This window comes from Anastrepha ludens, chromosome 3 (genome assembly GCF_028408465.1).
Source record: "Anastrepha ludens isolate Willacy chromosome 3, idAnaLude1.1, whole genome shotgun sequence".
Classification (NCBI taxonomy): Eukaryota; Metazoa; Arthropoda; class Insecta; order Diptera; family Tephritidae; genus Anastrepha; species Anastrepha ludens.
Genome location: NC_071499.1, coordinates 21,499,914 through 21,523,063, shown reverse-complemented (window position 1 = coordinate 21,523,063; position 23,150 = coordinate 21,499,914). Strand labels below are relative to the sequence as shown.

At 38.4% G+C, this 23,150-nt stretch overlaps 2 protein-coding genes across 14 annotated transcripts in view; one reads left to right on the top strand and one right to left on the bottom strand.

Annotated features, from left to right (window-relative positions):
- Positions 1–2,837: 2,837 nt before the first annotated feature.
- Positions 2,838–8,351, bottom strand: LOC128856307 (tryptophan 2,3-dioxygenase). The gene is made up of 7 exons (XM_054091603.1): positions 8,151–8,351; positions 7,898–8,058; positions 4,192–4,325; positions 3,683–4,042; positions 3,324–3,573; positions 3,108–3,201; positions 2,838–3,026 (listed from the first exon to the last, which is right to left on the bottom strand). Exons 1-7 carry the CDS (start codon positions 8,174–8,176, stop codon positions 2,918–2,920), a joined length of 1,134 nt encoding a protein of 377 aa, XP_053947578.1. The 5' UTR covers positions 8,177–8,351; the 3' UTR covers positions 2,838–2,917.
- Positions 8,352–12,751: 4,400 nt separating this feature from the next.
- The window catches only part of LOC128857130 (uncharacterized), a 43,370-nt gene continuing 32,971 nt past the window's right edge, over positions 12,752–23,150 (top strand). The window contains exons 1-3 of one of the 13 annotated variants that reach the window (XM_054092711.1): positions 12,752–13,063; positions 20,631–20,695; positions 20,757–21,762. In XM_054092711.1, the coding sequence (XP_053948686.1) occupies positions 21,702–21,762 (61 nt within the window). In that variant the 5' untranslated portion in view covers positions 12,752–13,063; positions 20,631–20,695; positions 20,757–21,701. Of the gene's footprint in view, positions 13,064–20,223; positions 21,763–23,150 lie in introns of all 13 variants that reach the window. The other 12 variants (XM_054092709.1, XM_054092713.1, XM_054092718.1 and 9 more) reach the window with 12 other exon arrangements.

The window sequence follows — 23,150 nt, the reverse complement described above, 5'->3', positions numbered from 1 at the left end:
TGGAAAAGCAAGCGAAAGCATTGTAGTGTATTAATAATTACATCTAAGAGAAATATATACAATAGTAAAGAATACCAAAAACAAAAATGAAAACAAACAAAAAAACTTATAATATTGAATTATGATATTGAGATTTGATTAAAATTGTATATTACTAATAGATATGTACATGCATATAAATATATATATGTATATATATATATAAATAAATATATAATACGACTGAGTACATAACTCGTAAAAATTTAATGATTTGGTATTTTATTTCAATTACTTACTGCATTTAAAATCGGTAAGTGAAGAACTTTTCCTAAGACGATGACCCGATTTTCTGTTTGTGTTATTTTCTGTCTACACGCGGTTTTAGCTGATATGCAAGGTGAAGTCCAAAATTAACAAGATTAGCGTCATAAAAATATTTTTGATGGCGCCATCTTTTTAATGAGTTAATTCATTGAAAGTTACATTCCTAGCTGATTTCCTGTGAAAGCTTGGCGACATTCGGTTCAGTGGAAGCGAAGTTATTGCGGCTAAAGTCAGATTGTGTCATCGGTACAAAAATGAGTCTCGAACAAAGAGCTAATATCAAATTTTGTTTTAAAATCAGTAAAACGTGTACCGAAACATTTGAATTGGTGAAAAAAGTTTATGGTGATAATTGTATATCTCGTGCCAGAGCTCATGAGTTCATTACACGTTTCAGAGATGGTTCTGAGGACATAAATGACAGTGAACATACGGGCCGCCCAAAATCAGCAATCACCGAAAACTCCATCGAATTTGTTTGTAAATTTATCAAAAAATAACCGAAATCATCGTTGAAATTCACGGAATCGGAGTTGAATATCTCCAAAACATCATTTGGGCTTACGAAAGGTGTGTGCACGTTTCATTCCGCACCTCATTAAAGAGGCGAGAAAATACGAGAACTTCCTTCACAACATTGTAACTGGTGATGAAACGTGGGGTTTCCAACATAAACCTGAAACTAACCGTCAAAAATCCGAATCGAAGGCCCCAAACGAGCCACCACCAAAATAATCGCGTTTGGAGAAGCCAAAAATCAAGTCGATGCTCATTTGTTTTTACGATTCCAAGGGAATTGTCCACAAGGAGTTCGTGACAATGGGCCAAATCGACAATGCAATTTCCTATCCTGGCGTTTTGAAACGTTTGTTTCATCGCATTCGTCGAATTCACCCTGAATACCGCAAAGGAGGAAGCTGACGCTTATGGCATGATAATGCACCATCTCATCGGTCCACTCTTGTGACTGTTTTTTTTTGACTAGAAATCGCATTTTAAGCGTCAATCACTCACAGTATTCGTCTGATGTGGCTCCCTGTGACTTCTCTCATGAAAGGAAAACTTTTTACACTCTTTTGAAAAGCTTTTAGATCGCGCAAAACAGTGTATCGAGGCCAGAGGGGACTATTTTGAATAAATAAACTCGAAGTTATCAGAACGAACATTTCTATTTCAGCTCAGTCCTGTTTATTTTGGGTTTCACCTTGTAGATCCAGATTGCACAATTGTTTGCAAATGTACACAAATTTGTGCCTATGCGGATGACATCGTAATCATAGCCGGAAACAAAAAGGCTCTGCAAGAAACGCTTAGGCGCCTAGAATCATCTGCTAGGATGGTAGGACTTATCATATCGGCAACCACACCTTTGAAATGGTCAATGAATTTAAGTATCTTGGAGTTATGCTGAGCAGACGGAAAGATGCATCTATTGCTATACAAGACATGATGCAAGCTGCAAATAGGTCTTACTTCGCGCACTCACAGTTGATTAAGTCGGAATTACTTTCTAGGAACCAAAAACTACGAAAACTGTCATGAGACCTACACTCACATACGGGTGCGAAGTCTGGGTTCTGAAATCCGGTGCAATCAAAGAAAGATTCTGAGAAAAGTATACAGCGTCCCGCACTCAAAGTGTAACCAACTTCATACCGCTTCATAAGGTCCACACAATGGCTCTCAAATTCACCCGACGCGAATCCGATGGATTATTCTCTTTGGGACATTTTGGAGAGCAAGGTCCAAACTAAAAGATTCACCAGTCTCGAGGCGCTGAAAAAAGTCATTGTCCGCGAGTGGGCCAAAATACCTGCAAGTCACATTCGGGCAGCTTGCGACTCGTTTCTGGACCGTCTCAAGGCCATAATCAAGCAAAAGGTGGCAATTTCGCGCAAAAGTAAATTGATTCCTAATTTTGTATTATTTTCACACATTTTTTAGTTTGAATTGAATAAAAGTAATTTTCCAAACTAAATTTATGGCCTTTTTAATTGGTTAAACTTCGAGTGCCGGACCCTGTAGTAGTTACTCATCGCTTGACACTGGCGCAAAGCACTTAGTTGGGAACTAAAATTTGGAAAAGAAAAAATGCAGAAAGAATTGAAGTGCAATGAAATTTCAAAGAACAATCCCGTTTAGTTCAACTCTCATTAGAGTTGGCGTCTCTAACGTAGAAATTCTTGATTGATCCCAACAAGGATGAGATATAATCATTCTCCTGTTTGTAGCGTGCGAATTGATGCTGTTCCACAAAATGGAATGCAGATACGACTGCCTGTTTGTTTGAGGACAGAAGATGCTTCGTCTTATCCGTATTCACTTTTAGCCCCATCGTTCCGCTTCTTTGTCGATTCCAAAAAAAGGCCAAAGTTATGTGGGCCGATTAAATTAATATCGTTGGCATACCGTAGGCCAGCGATTGTATGCTCTTATAAACTAACCTGTTTTATAATATAATTAGAATGGACTATCAATGAACTGTAGCATCTAAGCAACCGTAGCATTTAGCAACTAAGTAATCGAAATGTGAGACATCGCTAAAGCACGATTTTTTATTAAACAAATTTCTTCTTAAATCACTTATCTTTATCTCAAATGCAATAAAACATCAATTGATCAATTCCTTTCGCATGGAGACGTCAAGCGGTGGAATATCTTCTCGTGGAATAAGAAAAGTGGACAAATTGAATAGATCCAGAAACACCTTGTAACGATCACTGCGAAAGCAAAGTAAACGAACAGACATTAATCAAATTTTTACTAGCCACTGAATCGAATGAAAACTTAAATCCAATTACCTTAGTGTGGAGCGCAAATAGTGGTAGCCAGAAGAACCGCCTGTGCCCAGTTGCTGCGAACCAATCATGCGTTGCACCATAATCACGTGATTGTCTGAAAACAAAGCAAATGAAGCAAAGCCAATGATGACAAAGCAAATGAAAGCAAACAAAAGATCTCGTGCCAAGCCAATTCTTCACTTGGACACTGAATATTTTTTACTTAATTTTCCTTACATCTCCATTTCGTTATGAGCGACTCGATGTCCATCAACAGCGTAAGCATCTGATGCGGCTGACTGAAGCGTGGCTCATCGCGATAGAAGGTAATCATGATGGCCCCTTGCAATGCTTTGTAACTGAAACGGCGATCGCCACGCGACACCAATGCCTCGTGCACATTTCGATCGAAAATGCTGCGATAGACTTCACGACGCTTTTCGATGTCCATGAGACGATAGTTGCGTGCCGCTTCAACGGGTTCTTGCTGCAAAGATGTTGATGATGGCGATGATGATGATGATATGGATGGAGTAGTACAGCGATTGAAATTTAGTTGTCATACTGTTTAATTGCATTGTGCTTTTCGAACTCACCATGGCCCTGTGCACTTGCTCTGCCAAGAATTTCTCAACGCTCGCTTCGAATTTGGCCCAAAAATTAAAACCGTCCGTCTCGAGGCCAGGTGTACGTTCAAGCCATTTCTGTATTAAATCCAACATTGAAGGCTCGTTTTCTGATTTTTCAATCGCTTCCATTGCGGCCGGTTCCTCGCCAAAAGCCTCTGAGTATTTTTGATTGTACTTGACACGCTGATCCGACTTGACACCGAGCTTATTTTCGATCAAACGAAATTGTAAACTCTGAAAACCGGACGCAGGTGCGAGAAAGTTGCGAAAATCCATGAAATCGAGGGGAGTCATTGTCTCCAAAATGGGTACTTGATCGACGAGCAACTGTCACAGAGGAAGAAAAATAAGCAGAGTGAGAGAGACAGAGAGAGAGAGAGAAAAAGTGAGGAGAGTAGCAGAGAGATAGGGAGAGAGAAAAGAAAATTGTAGAGGAGTGTAAGAAATAATAAAAAAAAAGATTTGTATTTATTTACCTTGAGAATTAGTACTATCCGATTGAGACGTTTCAAGATTTCCAATGTCTTTGATTCTTCCAGATCCTCTATGTTTAACATTTCTCGTATAGAGTCGAGCTCAAAAATTATCTGCTTGAACCATAGCTCGTAAGCTGAAAAGTTGAATAGTTTATTTTTTTAGTGATACTAAATAGCTTCTATTGTAAACTAGTAAGGTAAGGAAACAACAACTAATATAAAGAAGCATTACAGTCTAGGACTAAATGCTAACCGTGGCTGCACGCATAAGATATTCTAAGACCACTTAAATATTATACCCAAAACTTAATGCATACATAGTTCATCCAGACAAGGCATATTTTAAAATAAAAAAACTAGACAATTAAAGAAAAAGGGGATATCCGCTTTCTAAACCAAAGGAATTCTGCGTTAGAAGTTTGGATGCCTTTCAACTTTGATATTTGATTCACCTCTTAAATGAGCGAGTATGCCCTCCTATTGGACAAAGCTTTACTTTTAAAATCAAGTATTTCAAATGTAAAAATTGTTTATACCTGTTGATGGTGGTAGTCCTTTCAAAGTCTATCAATTCAACAATATTAAGGTTGTGCATTCAAAGATTGGGTTAGGTTAGGTGGTCCTGGCTGATCTCTAAAAAAGATCTCAGTTAGACCTCGTAGTCAAGCTGCACTGAAAGCCCTTGCTAACCCACGCTGCTCCTCGAAGTTAATCGGTGAATGTAAGACAAAACTGAACAGTGTTGCAAAACACAACAAAGTTAGTCTTATTTGGGTGCCTGGACATTGTAATATTACAGGGAACGAATTAGCTGATAAATTGGCTAATGAAGGCTCTGCAAGTATGCCACTGGGCCTTGAACCCTTTTTAGGGGTCAATTCCGCATCGATTCAACTATGGATTGACGACTTCATGAGGTCTACCCATAGAGGACGTTGGTCTGGGTTGAACTCGTGCAGAGTAGCCAAGTGCTATGTGAATGAATCAAACAGGAAAATAGCGAAATTTCTCCTAAAACTCAGCAGAAAGGACCTGAGAGTACTGGTGGGTGTAATCACAGGGCACAGCGCCTGTGGTCAGCATATGGCTGCCATGAGGGTCGTCGACAGCCCGATATGCCTATCCTGTCTTGAGCATGACGACACTGCAGATCATTTTCTCTGTAGCTGTCCTGCATTTTCCAGAATCAGACTGGGATATTGGGTTGCGATGTACTGAGTATGGATAAAGTTCGTACTTTTCCTCTTCCGGATCTCTTAAGATTCATTTATCCCTCTTACGACCCACGTTTTTATTTTTCTTGACTGAGTGCTTGGACTTATCCAACCCCCCATAAATCTAATCTAATTTAATTTAGACCTCTAGGATCCAGTGCTATGTATTTGGCAAGCCGTTCAGCGTTTTATCGACAATACCCTTCAAAGATGAAAATATTCTAATCCTAGGCGAATGTGCCGAGTCCTACAAAGAGCAGAACAGTGCCAAAGTATCGCTAGCATTGGCTTCGTGGCATGTGTTACACGCATCGCTCTGAATTAATACCATTTTTACTGCGTGATGTAGCAGGAGACAGTATCCCGCCAGTACCAACCAATATTTTGCAGTATTTTCTAGAGAGTGATAAAATAAAATTTGATAAATAAAAAATGCTTATCACAAATTTGGCAGTTTTTATACGAGGTTGAGTATTCCCAACTAACTTTCCAGAGCTATTTCCTCATTTAGTTCCGATTTCAGAAAGGCGAGTGATGGGTACATGGCTGACGTGCCCAGTCTCGGCTAGCAAACACTTGCCTTAGTGACTTCATCGGCTCTCCCATTTCCACAGAGTTCATCCACTTTGGAGCTGCATTGTTGAACACATTTCGAATTAGTCCAACAAGCCATATTTCCTTTAATAGCCGCTTGGCTATCAATGGAGGGCTAAAACATACGCTAAATTCGTTTTTCGGTGTTGATTTTTGAATGAATTGAATTTGAATTTTATAGCTGATAGCATTGAAATCTCGTAAAGCTCTGGGCTAAGCCCCTTGTAAATAGATACATCAGTTCAAACAAGATTAGCTGTTGTGCTGGACAATGCGACGGTCAAACACTAATTCTGCTACCGGCGAGGGCAAGAGAAGCTCTCTTTTTTCACCATTTATTTCACACTTAGTTCATGACTTCTGAAGTTTACAAAGCTTACAAATTGGTTTTTTTTTTTTCAAAGTGCATTGAAACCGTAACAAAGGTACCACAACAGGTCCACTGGATCTAAGTGCACCTCCGTCCTGAGTAAAGAAAAATGCAACTACAACTTCCAAATTAGACTCAGTCTATTGAAAGTACGTCAATGCTATGTTTTGTCATCTCTGCATTTCATATTAGTGCCGGATGGAGTCTTAGGAAAACTGATCGCGAAGCCGCGGATGGGATGGAGTTGAGCGACTTAGATTATGCAAATAATATCAGTTTCCTGCCTCACACACTGCACGACACTAAGAAAAAACTAGAAGCCCTTGTTGAAAATGCGTCTTTGGTGGGCTTAAAAGTGAACTAAAACTTATGCGCATGAAGAGACCGGTGACAGAACCTTTAAGCATTCGGATGAATTACAACACCAAGTCAACCGCTTATGCTCAGCATTTTGCCTACCTTATGATCAAAAAGTACCGGGAATGTTTAATTTAAACGAACCGCGCACGTGGGAACCGGTCCATATTTTTTTCTTATGTTGGCAGGACTGTGAGACACACATTTGTCACTACTTATCCGTTTTGAAGCATTTGAGAGATGCTGTACATCGCAAACGGCCGGAAATGTGGAAAAACAATTCTTAGATTTTGCATGATGATAACGCGCCATCGCATCGAACCGAAATTGTGTTGAATTGTTTGATCGAACACCAAGTAAATACCATCGGGCAAGCACCGTATTCACCTGATATGGCCCCGTGCGACTTCTTTTTGTTTCCCAAGTTGAATTTACCACTTCGTGAAAGATGTCAGCCGATAGAGGAGATCAAAGAGAATGCGACGAAGGAGCTTAAGGCCATATCTTTTTCGGCTTACCAAGGGTGCATGGAGGGCTGCCTTAAACCTTAGCACATATGCGTTGCTTCAGACGGCTCATATTTTGAAGGAGATAAAATAAATTTGCGTGAAATTTAACTCTGTTTTGTTTTATTTAAATATTCTCGGTACTTTCTGATCATAGGGTATGTTATTTTTATAGTGGGATAGTGAAATACGGAGGTGCAGATGCAGATGTTGGTGGGCGCTTATGTAAAGCACGTGCAGCTTTCAAATAAATGCCTCCAAAAAATCTGCCGTATTTTCTGGCCACTTACCATCACAAAAGAGAATCTTCACGCTCTCACAATCAACATATCCACTAATCTGGAAATCAAGAAGATAAAATAGAGCTGGATTGGTCACACGTTACGTAAAGAGAACAGCAACATGGCAAAAATGGCTTTTGAATGGAGTCCACAAGGGAAAAGAGGTTCTCATGGCCCAAATTTCGTCAAAATGTGCTGTGGTGCCTATTTACTGGGCCTCATTGGATTCTCTACATAACATCTATACTTAAATACTTAAATATATCAGATTTTTAAAATTAACACTCATTTTTTTTTTTGTTTTGGAGGTCTGCACCCCATATTTACATATAAGCAAAGATTTTTAACGCCAATACCACACACACACACAGACACTTGGCTGACCTTGATGTGTAACAATGAAGAGATGTTCGTCGTGCACAGGCCGATTATCCACCACCGACAACATTCGTTGTGCATTCAAAACCTTATCCAGCATCAGGTATTCGCCATAGATCATGCCGATCTCGGTGCCCAATGGATGTGCGGAGTCATCGTGCAATGATCTAAGAGAGATCATCAGAAGCAAAATATATAGAACGCACAAATTTTCAAAATCCACAAAAAAAAAAAAATGATAAGCCGGCAAACTACGCACCCATTTCCAGCATACGGGCAAGCCATCCTCGATAAGCTTTGCTCTGATTGCTGATCTGATTTCACACACTCACACGCGCCGCACACAGTTATCTCTCAGCTATAATCGGTGACTTGAAGACACTTTTCTAAGACACTCCGCATACGAACGAAACCAACGACATCGAAAGTTGAAGCAAAACTGAAACGGTTGTCTACTCAATTGCGTTGGCTTTGTACGAAAATTCCTTGGATGCCTTGTCTTCGTCCGGCCATTGTGGACCGGCGACGATGAACGTTCGCTTCCGATCGCATCGCGTCTGCTATCAAATATCACATCTGCCAGATTGAATATTGAGTAGCAAGTAACTACAATAACAACAACAATCACACGTAATTGACTACAAGCACTAAGGCGTAGTCTGTGTGCTGCCTTATCAATGCGGTTCCGCGGTGTTTTACTGTCATTTAATCAAGTGAACGCGTCACTGGTAATTTAATACACACAAATACATACAAAGTTTCTTAAATGTGTGTGTAAGTGTGTAAGTATGTTTATGTATAAAAGTTGAAGATATGACTTTGGCTTAGTTAAAATCGAGTGTGAAGATAATGAAATGAAAGTGTGATGGCAAAGCAAAAGACGTTAGAGGCTTGAAAAGTACCAATGTCTTATAGGGTGATTCCATGGGTGTAATGCCCTTTTTTTAAATTCTAATACTTTTCTAAAATTCCAATACTTTTCTTTACCTGAAAATATAAGCCCCCTGGTTAGGATGAATTGCTGCCCTTGCGAGGGGCCCACTTGGACAAATCTACAAAATTCCATCGAAGTGATACCATACAGGGGGAAAGGAGAAGGAAAGGAAACATGCATACAGGTGGCAAATTTACGTTCGTATTAGCTGCTTCAAGCTACTGATGAATTTCCCAGGGTGTGTGATATTTAAACCCGCTATATCTGCGAATGTAGCAAAAACGTGAGAGCCCAGATGTCTAAATCTTTGCCCGATGAAAGCAGGGCAGCTAAGAAAAAGGCACTGAGATGATTCCACCTTGTCCACAAAACAGCTTCTGCACAAAGGACTTGAGGCAATTCCAAGTCTCACCGCATAGGCACCTATCGGACAATGTCCGGTAAGGATACCTACTAAATTAGAGAGCTGTGGCTTTGTTAGCTTTAGAAGTTCCCTCGAGAGCCTTGATGTATCCGTGGCCAGAATGACATCGCGACTTGCACATTTGCGCACTAAACCAGTGCTCGAGAGTTGACATGGGGCCCATCTTTGCAGGAGCAGATTCTTCATTTCGCAGTGAAACCGTCTCCAAGGTCTCCTGTTTAGGCAGCTTATCATCTCAGCAGTTTTCCGAAAATCCCCCACACTTTAGACTTCCCAAATTAAACAACCGCGTTCTCCCGCTTTCTTTTTCCTGTAAGAACGAAGACGGCGAACTGGTGACTGACGTACAGAGCAATCTTAAATTATGGAGGGAACACTTCTCGAACCTGTTAAACAGTGACAGCTGAGCATGTCACAGAGAATGTGACGGAATTGTCGTTCCACTACCCGACCATGACGAGGTGAGAATAGCAATATCACGGCTAAAGAACAACAAAGCCGCGGGCGCCGACGGACTGCCGGCTGAGCTATTCAAACATGGCGGCGAGGAGTTGGTAAGGTGCATGCATCAGCTTCTATGCAAAATATGGTCGGATGAAAGCATGCCTGCCAATTGGAATTTAAGTGTGCTCTGCCCTATCCACAAGAAGAGCAATCTGTGCCAATTACCGCGGGATTAGTCTTCTAAATATCGCCTATAAGGTTCTAGCGAGCGTATTGTGTGAAAGGCTGAAGCCCACCGTCAACCGACTGATTGGACCATATCAGTGTGACTTTAGACCTGGAAAGTCTACCATCGACCAAATATTTACAATACGCCAAATCTTGGAAAATACCCACGAAAGGAGAATCGACACACACCATCTTTTCGTCGATTTCAAAGTAGCATTCGACAGTACGGAAAGGAGTTACTTGTATGCCGCGATGTCTGAATTTGGCATCCCCACAAAACTAATACGGCTATGCAAGATGACGTTGCTCAACACCAGCAGCGCCGTCAGAATTTGGAAGGACCTCTCCAAGCCGTTTGATACCAAACGAGGTTCAGACACAGTGACGCCCTGTCGTGTGACTTCTTTAACCCAGCCTTGAAATCCAACGTAGAATCTCTCTTGCCAACAAGTGCTACTTTGGACTAAGTAGTCAACTGAGCAGTAAAGTCCTCTCTCGACGAACAAAGCTAACACTCTACAAGACTCTCATCATGCCCGTCCTAACGTATGGCGCAGAAGCTTGGACGATGACAACATCCGATGAAGCGACGCTTGGAGTGTTCGAGAGAAAGATTCTGCGTAAGATTTTTGCGCCTTTGCACTTTGGCAACGACGAATAGCGCAGGCGATGGAACGATGAGCTGTATGAGCTTCACGATAACATAGACATAGCGCAGCGAATAAAGATCCTGCGGCTACGTTGGGTGGGTCATATCGTCCGAATGGATACAAACGCTCCGGCTTTGAAAGTATTCGATGCGGTACCAGCTGGTGGTAGCAGAGGAAGAGGAAAGCCTCCTCTGCGTTGGAAAGATCAGGTGGAGAAGGACTTGGCTTCACTTGGTGTGTCCAATTGGTGCCGGTTAGCACGAGAAAGAAACGACTGGCGCGCTTTGTTAAACTCGGCCAAAATCGCGTAAGCGGTTATCGCGCCAATTAAGAAGAAGTTCTCCCGCTTTCATCGGAAGTTAGGTATCTTGGAGTGATAATTGACTCCAAACTCCATTGGAAGCCACACATTAAAAATCGAGTAAGGAGGGCCAGTATAGCTTTCTACTCCTGCAAATCTATGCCCGGCAAAATATGGTGAATCAAAACACAAGTCGTACTTTGGACGTTCAACGTAGTGGTTCTGCCCATTTTAACTTATGGATGCTTGGTTTGGCGGGAAGCTCTTCAGAAGGGTTATAATATCACTAAACTGGGAAGGCTGCAAAGGACTGCTTGTACAGGCATCACCGGAGCACATAGAACTTGTCCCAGTGCTGCCCTGATTGTCGTTTTGCAGCTACTTCCCATCGACTTTTAGGTTATTTTAATCACTGCTTAAAGTGCAAGGGACATGGTAGCATTTTCGGGCAGTTAACATCGTATTTCTCTGAATTTCGTACAGATCTCTCTATCCGCAAACTGGAGTTGGAGGGTGGTACCAGGGCGTTGACTTTCCAAGTAGGCAGGATTGTAATGAGGGGGAAATCTGCACCGACAGTGGTACTTCTGTCTTCACTGACGGTTCCAAGATAGAATCGGGAGTTGAAGCGGGGGTATCCTCTAAATCAGCCAATTTATCTTTTTCCTTAAGACTGCCGAATGCTAATAGTGTTTTTCAGGCAGAAGACCTTGCGATCCTGCAGGCATGCACAATGTTTAGGGATCGCGGGAGCGAGGGAGATATCAATATTTTTTCCGATAGTCAAGCTGCGATCAAGGCTCTGCCAATGACATGGTGCAGATCCAAATAAGTCAACTCCTGTAAGGAGGAGATCAAATCTCTTGAATGTGCAGGCGACGTCTCTATGTTCTGGGTTCCAGAATATAGGAACATGGAGGTAAATGAAATTTCTGATGAGCTTGCCAGGAAGGGATCGGCTGAATTGCTTTCAGAGGTCTCCCACTCGGTCATCGGCATCCCCTTGACTGTTGTTAAAGAGGAAGCGCAAAACTTATTTCTCAGGAAAATACAGAAGATTTGGAGTTCCATTTCTTCGTCTGCTATTTTGAAATCCCTGTGGCACCAATACAATAATCATAGGACTCAGAAAATCCTGAGTAGTCCACGCAATTCAGTTTCCAATCTCGTAGCTGTGTTTACCGGTCACTGGACGATCGGCACACACGCGGAAAAGTTAGCCTTACCTTAACCGTCATTGCAGAAGTTTTTCTATGCAAAATAAGGTAGGATGAAAGCTTGCCTGCCGAACGGAATTTATGTAAATGCGCTCTGCCCAATCCATAAGATGAGTGATCCTGCAACTTGTGCCAATTATCGCATTTAAATCGTTTAAAAGTAACCAGTCAAACTTTCACCAATAGAGGGATAGCGCAAATTTTAGTTCCTTTCCATATTAAACAATTTCTCATAGCAAGGAAGTAAAATTTAATAAATAACTGCAGGTATAACGTTGAAGTGCCTATTGACAAATACGAAAGTGTAAAGCTTTTTTTCTGTTGAGGTAACCCAAAAAGCTGCACGCACCAGCGATGGCTTCTGTGAAAAGACTCTGCAAATAACAGCGCCAAAATCACTTGCAATGTAACAAAACATAAAGCGCTAAGTTAGTGTGTGCGTGTGTTAATTTTAGCGCTTATTGAGCTTTCCACCCCCACCCACACACCTTCCACTGCTTGGGCACAACGGTGAATTCACTGCAACCTGCATGCGACATGTTGGCAGCAGCGAATACGATTTTTTTTTTGTTCATGACTCGGATGCGGTCGGCATCGAGCGCCTGAGACGGTCGTGTCAGAGAATAACGGCATCCCAAAGCACATAACTTACGACCAGCAGCAATAGCAGTCAGTTTCTGTTCAAGCTTCGCCCCAATTGGACGTTTTCGAAAGGACTTGATGCGTTGGATGGGTAGCAAACGCGCGCGTTTAAAAAAAATTAATAAATAAAAGCTTTAGAAAACAAGAATTAAAACAAAAAAGAAATTCTAAAATTTAAGAAAAGTGAAAATCATTACTCTCTGCTTATGTGTGTGTCTGTGTGCGCTTGTGCTGCAAGCATTTCTTTTAGCGCTCACTATTTCAATGGTTTGCAGTCCTCAACTTCTTCCTACACCACGCGTTTGCTCCTTAAAAAGTCGTCTTGTTTGTCTGTATGTATTCGAGTTGTGTTCGTGTACGCTCCTTAGGAAATATTCATGTGATTTAATTCGTTCATTGGTGTTGTTGTTGTGTTTGTTGTTGCTGTTGTTGTTGTTGTGGTAGTCACCTGCCTGCAATAAACTCGCATTCTGTTTGGCATTTGAGTAATTTCGCGCACGCAGCAAATATTTGGTGGAAAAACTAAAAGCACAAAGAACAATTACAGTTAATATTGTAGATAAAACAAACAAAAAATCGCAGTAAAAGCGGTCACACGGTGGTTGCGGTAAGCCACACAACTCAGGGTCATGCATTTTCGACAAAAGTGAACAGCCAGGCCAGTCCTCAAAACACTTTTTGGGGAAAGTGCTCACACATAACTACGTACAGCTGTGCTATTAGGGCCAAATAAGTATTTGAACTGATGAAGGGAAAAATAAATAAAATTTGTTGAAAGGGCAGAGAGGGAAAAGGTCACATATTTTTGCAGGCGACAAAAGGGTGTTAGAAAAAATCAATTAAATATAACTAAGCGCGTGCCGCACGCATTTTCGCTGCTGCCACTGCAGCTGCTTGTTGGGTTGAACGAAAAACAAACAAAAAAGAAGCAAAAAAACAAAAAACAGCAGCACCATCGTCGACGAGGTTAGCTGATTGACAGTAACAGCAAAACCTATAGGCTGAGCAATCAATGTAATGCAACGACAGGCTGACTGAAGGACACTCAATTACCATCCAATCAGGCGCAAGAGCTGTAGCTGGAAAGTAATAAAAACTGGCATAATGTAATAAAATAGGAAAATTTGTAATATATTGATTCATTTTAACTTTACTAAATAATTTGTACTTTAATAATAAATTTAATAAAAATTTTAATACAAAATTTAATAAAAAATTTAATACAAAATTTAATGCAAATTTTCATAAAAAAAAATTTATGAAAAAGTTTTTAAAAAATTTATCAAAAATTGAATAAAAAATTGGAAACAAAATTTAATAAAAAATATAAATTTAATACAAAATTGAATGAAAATTTTTAAATTGAATAAAAAATGTAAATTTGATAAACAATTTTTAATTTAGAAAAAAGTTTTATAAAAAGTTTAAAACTAAAATTAATAAAGCAATTAAAATTTAGAAAAACGTTTTATAAAACATTTAAAACTAAAATTATTACAAAAATTAGTAAAAAAGCTAATAAAAAATATAAATTTAATAAAAAATTTAAAATTTAGAATAAAATTTTATAAAAAATGTAAAACTAAATTTAATAAAAAATGTAATATAATAAAAAATATGAATTTACTAAAATATAAATTTAATAGAAAGCTTTAAATTTAGAAAAAAAATTTATAAAAAATTTAAAACTAAATTAAATAGAAAATTTAATAAAAAATATAAATTCAATACAAAATTTAATGAAAAATTTTAAGAATAAAAAATGTAAATTAAAAAAAAATTTAAATGTAGAAAAAATGTTTATAAAAAATTTAAAACTTAAATTAATAAAACAATTAAAATTTAGAAAATATTTTATAAAAATTTTAAAACTAAGTTAAATTAAAAATTGAATACAAAATTTAGTAAAACATTGAAATTTAACAAAAAATATAAATTTAGTAGAAAATTTAAAATTAAGAATTGTTTTCTTTTTAATTTAAATTTAAAAAATATAAATTTAATAAAAAATTTAAGATTTAGAAAAAAATTTTATAAAAAATTTAAAACTTAATTAATAAAACTATTAAAATTTAGAAAATATTTTATAAAACTTTTACACCTATAAATAATAAAAAATAATAGAAAAATTAATAAAAAATATAAATTGAATACAAAATTTAATAAAAAATTTTAAATTTAGAAAAATAATTTATAAAAAATTTAAAACCAAATTCAATAAAAAGTATAATAAAAAATATAAATTTAATAAAAAATTAAAAATTTAATAATAATATAAATTTAATAAAAAATTTAAAATTTAGAAAAAAATTTTATAAAAAGTTCAAAAACTTAAATTAATAAAAAAATAAAATTTAGAAAAAAATTCTATAAAAAATTTAAAACTAAATTAAATTAAAAAATTTTACAAAATTTAATAAAAAATTTAAAGTTTAATAAAAAATATAAATTTAATAGAAAATTTAGAAAACAATTTTTTACAAAATTTAAAACTAAAATTAATAAAAAAAAATAAAAATTTAGAAAGACGTTTTATAAAAAAATTAAACCTAAATTAAATAAAAAATAAAAAATTAATCAATATATAAAAAAAATCCTATTTTATTATGGTATAGGTATAAGTTTCCGCCCTTGTAAAAGAGGTGTCGCTGCTGATACTTGTAAGGTAATTTTACCTTTGTATAACCGAAAAAGAAAAACGCACGTTTCCACTGCTCGGTTGCTTTATTTCAAACAACTCACGGACGTAATGAAATCTTAAATCTATGTGTTTACTGCGCTTGTGCACCATCGGGTTCTTCAGCAAAAATTGTGCACTTTGATTATCGCAATGCATGTTCGTAGGTTCATTTATGTATCCGTCATACCCCATCTACAACATGGACGATATCTGGCCTAGATATTACCGCCAGGTACATCAACCCTCCGATTAAATTTTGGTATCGCATCGCGTCAATATCTTTACACTGCTTCTCACACTTCTCGAGTACCGTGCCATCAACCCAAGGTGTAGTTGCTGTAGCTGATTCACATAATGTTCTTGATGAATTGATATTGTGCCAGTAGATGCATCTCTCTCTATTTCCATACCTAAATAAAACGATACCGGCCCTTTATCTACAGCTTCAACAAACTCATTTAGCTGCTTTAAAATAATTTTCGTCTGCCCTACATTAGAGCAAGCTAACAGCATATCATTTACGTACAAACCAATAAGACACATGGAACTATACTCCCTCTTAAAATATACACAACTATCCGCTTGACATCTTTTGAAGCCCATAGTCGTGAGGATTTCGGAGATCTTTTTGTTCCACTCGCGGCCTTCCTGTTTAAGACCGTAGATGGGTTTAATTAATTTGCACACCTTGTTGGGGTATCTTGAACTTTCAAACGCTAATGGTTGTACCATGAAGACGTCTTCGTTTAAATCACCATTTAAATAAGCTGATACTACATCGACATGATTAACAACAATCGAATGGTCGAATGTCGTACAACAGGTGCGTAAGTCTCGGTGTAATCAATGTTGCGCCTTTGGGAGCACCCCTGAGCTACCAATCTCGCTTTGTACTTTTCGATACGACCACATGGTTTTCGCTTCTTGGTGAACACCCACCTACAACCAATGACGTTTTTATGTTTTGGTCGGTCCACCAAAACCCACGTATTATTTTTAGTAAGCGAATCGAACTCTATTTGCATAGCTTCCTCCCAATATTCACGTTCTGGCGAAGACAAAGCTTCTTCTACAGTTTCAGGACTCTCAGCAATGTAATTTAAAACCTCTACCTCAGAAGGAGAAAGCATGTTAAAAGCAAAGTTAGTCGGTGGTGTATTTGTTGTTAAAATGACAATTAGAAAACCGGTTGAAATAAAGCAACCGAGCAGTGGAAACGTGCGTTTTTCTTTTTCGGTTATATAAAGGTAAAATTACCTTACAATACTATTTTTGTGTTCGCTTTACTATTTATACTATTTTTGACGCCAAAAATGTCTGCGTTCGTCCCGAAAAAAGCAGGGGAGCGGGGAGTTATGCTTCATTATTACCTTTAGAAAAAAAGTGCAGCTGAAACGTGTCATAGGTACATATATTGCTCAATATTTACGGTAATCAAGCTACATAAAGAGTGGTTTCGACATTTCCAAAGTGGCAATTTCGACGTGAGTGATAAAAGTCGAACAAGCGAAGGGGCACTGGAAAAATTCGAAGATACTCGTAGTGTCCACTTATTGGATGAATACGCATGTCGAACCCTTGATGATATGTCTAAAGAGTTGGATGTTGACAGATCAACCGTCGGTAAACGTTTCCATGCGATGGAAATGGGACAGCAGGTAACTGGGTGTCACATCAATTGAAAAAGAGGGATATCGAGAGATGTTTGGTGACGTGTGAGATGCTTCTTGAACGACAGAAAAGTAAAGGTTTTCTGCATCGCATCGTCAATGGTGATACAGAATGTCGAGCGTCTAAAATGTTGGAGCCTGCCAGGTGAACCAGGTCCACTGACAACGAAAAAAATATTCATGTTTCAAAAGTTATGTTATGCATCTGGTGTGATTAGAAGAGTTTCATCTATTTTGAACTCCTTGGACTATCTGAAACCATCACTCTCGATCCTTACCGACTGCAGCTAATGCGTTTGAATCGAGTTCTCAAAGAAAAGCGGCCAGAATGGGACGGTAGACGGTAGACATGACAAACTAATTTTGCTGCATGACAATGCCAGACCACACTTTGCTAAATCGGTCCATACATATTTAGAGGGACTGAATTGGGAAATCTTGCCCCATCTGCCGTATTCCCCAGACATTGCACCTTTGGACTACAATCTGTTGCGTCAGCCCTTATTGGAGAACGGTTCACTTGTTACGAGAGCATCGCAGACTGGCTCAATGAATGGATCAAGTCAAAAGAAGTCGAATTTTTCGTCAGAGGAATCCGTATGCTGCCTGAGATATAGAGTAAAGTTATAGCTTCCAATGGCACATACTTCACATTATTTAAATAATGCGTAACTTCGGCTGAGGAAGGACGGAAACTTATTCCCATACCCAATAGAAAAGACTTTTCTATAAGTTTTGGTGTTTCATGCACGAAGATTCGAACCTACGCACTTACGGGTGGTAGTCGCGCACCAACCCATTCGACTGCATTGGCTCGTAAAGCAACCAGTTAAAAGTCTTAAGTTTACTTTGCTGAAAGTACAATAGCTTATCAGAAATTCCTCTGTCCGGAGCTACGCATTGTTTCGCTTGCCGCAACGAAACCTAACCTAACCTATTATACGAGGTAGGTTCAATAAGTATCCGAGTTAGAAATGAAGACACAATTAAAAAAAAAAAAATTTTTCAACTTAGTCCCCTTTTAGAAAGATACATTTTTCCGAATACTCCGGCCATTTTTTTAACCCCTCTAAAAAATTGGATTTGTCGAACTCTCCAAAATACGTCTCACGATGATTTCCTCGTTTGAACCACATTTTTTCCCGCGAGCCATTTTTTCATGTTAGGGAACAAGAAAAAGTTACAGGGAGCCAGATCGAGTAAATATGGGAAGGGCGGCAGAAATTCGTAACGCAACTCACGCAGTTTGGCGGCAACAACTCCGGATGACTGTGCTGACGCATTATCGTAGTGAAACGGCACCTTCTCTTTCGCTAAATGCGGCCCCGTCTCCTTTCATTTTTGGTCACAGCGGTCCAATAACTCACTGTAATATCCAGTCCAGTGATCTTTCTTCTTTTTTCTAAAAAATCCATGAGGATGACGGCGTTCGTATGCCGAAAAATCGTCGCCATGACCTTTCCTTCCGATGGGACTGTCTTCTTCCTTTTTTGAAGCAGATTCACAGGGAGAAATCCATTGTTTTGATCGTTGCTTAGTTTATGGTGTGTAATGATGAAACCAGGTTTCATCACTGATGACAACTCGATGCAAAAATTCCTTCAGATCTCGCTTAAATTGCTCCACAAACTGCTTCGATGTTAACAGCCGCATCCGCTTGTTGTCCACCGTGAATAATCGGGGCACGCAACGGGCCGATAATTTTTTCATCGCCAACTTATCATGTAAGCTATTAACTGCCGTTCCGGTCGACACACCTATAGCCTTTGTTACTTCGCGCACTTTCGTTCGTCAATCAGCGAGAATCATGTCGTGGACTTTTTGAATGAATTCCTCGGTAACCACGTCTGCCGGGCGTCCTGGTCGCTCCGTATCAAAAACGGATGTTCGCGCGCGTTTAAATTCGTTGAACCAATGCCTAACTTTGGTCATAGATGGCGAAGCGTCCCCATAGACAGCATGCAACTTTGGTTTTATCTACTCGCATTTTTTGCCCATCCAGAAACAAAAAGCGAATTACCGAACGATGCTGCTCTTTTTCCAACTTAGCGAAAATCACGAAATCAATTAGTCGTCTTACTCGAATATCTGCCAAATCCAAACTAGGTTATCAATCAGTCTGAAATTTGTTTTACTGTCGTTTGGTAGACGGCAGCACACGATGCTAACACCTACTTCCCTCAGGAACGCCCTCTGTCATCAAACACGGGTACTTATTGATCCTCTCTCGTACAAGTCGAAGCACTCAGTCAGTAGACCATCGTACTACACCCGGATAGATATCAGTAGAAAGAATAGAGATAGGAAAGATAAAAGGTGGATGGTAAAAATGGATAAATTAGTTTGAGGTCACTCTTCCAAAAATCTCTTGGAGTTATTGATGAATTTTAAGAGATCCGGAAGAGGAAGAGTATGAACTTTATCCATACTCAGTACATCGCAACCCAATATCCCAGTCTAATTGTGGAAAATGCAGGACAGCTACAGAGAAAATGATCTGCAGTGTCGTCATTCTTAAGACAGGATAGGCATATCGGGCTGTCTACGACCCCCATGGTAACCATATGCTGACCACGAACGTTGTGCCTTTTGATTACACGCAGCAGTACTCTCAGGTCCTTTCTGTTGAGTTTTAGAAGAAAGGTCGCTATTTTCCTGTTTGGTGCTTGCACAAAGCACTTGGCTACTCTGCACGAGTTCAACTCAGACCAACGTCCTCTATGGGTAGACCTCATGTGGTCGTCCATAGTTGAATCGATGCGGAATTGACACCTAGAGGATGTCCAGGGCCTAGTGGCATACTTGCAGAGGCTTCATTAGGCAGTTTATCAGCTAACTCATTCCCTGTAATACCACAATGTCCAGGCACCCAAATAAGACTAACTTTGTTGTGTTTTGCAACACTGTTCAGTTTTGTCTCACATTCTCCGAAGGCCAGGATTACAAAGCTGCTAATACTTCACTAAAGCATACGCTGAGTATATAAAGTTCGGTTTTGCCTAAAGTTAAACACTTCTTTATGTATTTCTTCATGTTTTCCCTGCTCTATCGTTTCATCGCAGAATTCACTATTTTTTCATACAGCGAATGGCAAGCCCAACAAATACTCTGATTTTAATTTTAGTTTCTCTGTTAATCTCAGGGTCATAAATATTCCTTAGTCCCTGCAAATATACCACAGACTCTTCACAGTGTTCCCTTTTGTGCTGTTCAGCTTTAACGGCAGTGATTGCAGTGCCATTGACAAAATAATAAAAACAAAATAAAAGAAATCTGATATTCGGCTGGCTCTGCTCACAGCTGCATTGCAACCGCAAAGAGTGTGGCAGTTGCTGCTGCAGAAGCGAGCGCCTGCTTTGCATTGGCTCCATTGAATTTTAGTAGTAGTAGCTACTAGAACAGCAGCCAAGAAAACCGCAATAACGCAGCGCCGCCTGCAAAAAGTAAAATAAAAGTGCAAAAATATCACAACCACAACGACAACCAACCGACCAACCAGCCAGCCAATATTACCAACGTAAAAAATATAACAAATATTCTAACGCGCAGTGAATAGGATGAATGCCAAGAATAGGAAAACAAAAACCAAATAACCACCAGTGACAAAAAAGAAAGTAATGAGAAAAAAAAAACACAACTTAGAAGAAACTAACGAATAAACAAAAATTTCTTTAGGTTGTCTGTCGCCGTACTGCATTCGCATTGTTGGCATCTAATTTATAGAAATTGAATAATTTATTGCGCGCAGGTAATTGCGGGGGTGGCGAAATTCACAAAGCCAACACACAAATCACAGAAGCGCAATAACGAAAGTCACAGCAACGAGATCCATACGCCCTGTCGCACCACTCAGCGCCATTTGCAGAGCGACGCTGAGGCGCACATAAATATTTCGACAGTGTCATCATTAAATTCCACGCATAACAAATTCTTGTGAGCTTTAATGAGATGTAGTGTATTTAAATTGACATTTGTACAGCTATAAAAATTATATGCACCCACACATACGAGAGCGGAATAATTGTAGAATATAACTAGGAAAAAAAAACGTGCCAGTTGTACTTTAAAGTGAAATTAAAAGAAAATTAATTTAAAAGAAAAAAAATTCAATTGAAAAAAATTTAATAAAATGAAAACAATTAAATTAAAAGAAAAAAAAATTAATTAAACGAAAAAAAATTTTATTAGAAAAAATCTTGTGCTAATTCGCCCCTCACTGTGATATAACTTAGAAAGGAAAAGTAAAAAAAAAACAAAAACAACAAATATATAATACATATAAACTACTTTTCGTACCTTAATGTGCTAACAAATCTACTCATTGTACATGAAATTCATACATAAATTGAATTGAAAGCCAACGTCGTAACAACCATCCAAGTTTTAAGCGCAATTTATAGTTGATTATCATCCACAACCACAACCACTCACACAACATAAGCACATTGTTCAGCGCCAAGTGACAATAGCAACAACAATAGAAGAAAAACTAATCGAGAAAGAAACGCATTTGCATATTAAAAGCTTTCAGTGAAGGATTTTCAAGTGGCGCCCCCAGCTATCAACCCCCAGCATCGCCAGAGAAAACTCGATACTTGTTGCAGGAAAATATCGCGCGCGATGGAGTCGCTACAGAAGTCATTTTTCACGCTGCTCTTCACTCTATGCCTTACATTAAGTGGTAATTATTACGATTTTCAATTAAATGCCAATCAAACTCATTTAAATTTAGCTGACAAAATATATGCTAAGTACATATATCGATTTATTTCTTTACTTATATATATATTCACTTATATTTATATGAAAACTACATACTTACAGTTGATTTATAGGATTAGGGGTAGTCAGAGGCCCCAAAAAATGATGATTTTCAAAAAATTTTTTCTTTTTGCTAGTCAATTGCTTTATTTTACAAAAATAAAAACGTAGCATTAATGCATCATGTGTCGACTTGACTTTAGCAAAATTTCAAAAAAAAAAAATTTATTGTACAATAAAAGTTATCGCTGTTTGTGTGGAGCCCGTTTTTCCAGAAGTCCCTTGCGGTGATCACAAGTCCTTGGAGGTTCATATATTTTTCAGACTTTCGAGAAAAAACGGCAATTAACTATTTAAAAAAAAATCGAAATTTTTGAAGAGAAAAAATCCTTTGATCAGGCACGTTTTTTATTTTTTTCAAAAGCAGTCTAAATTTTATTGAAAACCACCAAGCGGTTTTTAAATTACAGTGATGACCAGTTCAAAAAACATAGTTTTTGCCAGAGCACGAGCCCGAGCCCGAGGGCCCTTTCATAATTGTTGAATAACTCGAAAAGTATTTGTCGGATCCAGTTCAAATTTTCACGCAGTATTTTTAAGATATTATACTTTAAGAAAATGCAAAAAAAAATTCAATTTTTTGAAAATTCCCTTAAAATTTTTGGAAAAATGAAAAAAACGAGTTAATAGCATAATTGAAAGAAAATATAATTCCTGGACACCAATTTGGACTCCACACTAAACATTTTACTATTGACCAAATCTATAGGATTCTTCGAGAAATCGAGAATGCATTTGAAAAGAAAAACAGATGCTCTGCTGTATTCCTCGACAAGTCGAAGGGGGTCGTAGACAGCCCGATATGCCTATCCGGTCTTAAGAATGACGACACTGCATATCATTTTCTTTGTCCTGCATTTTCCAGAATCAGACTTAGGATATGGGGTTGCGATGCACTAAGTATGGATAAAGTTCATACTCTTCCTCTTCCGGATCTCTTAAGATTCATCAATGAATCCAAGAGATTTGTGGAAGAGTCACCTCAAACTAATTTATCCGTCTTACCACCCACTTTTTAGGTATCTTTCCTATCCTTCTAATCTTTCTACTAAAATCTATCCGAGTGTAGTACAATGGTCTCCTGGCTGAGTGCTTGGACTTGTCCGACCCTCCACAAATACAATCTAATATAATCCCAATACTAATTTGTTTTATACAAACTCACTACAAATTGCTCGTTAGTTTTAAATATTTTGTAACTAGTCGTCATGAAAATTTAATAAAAAATAAAAAAAATATTACTTGTAT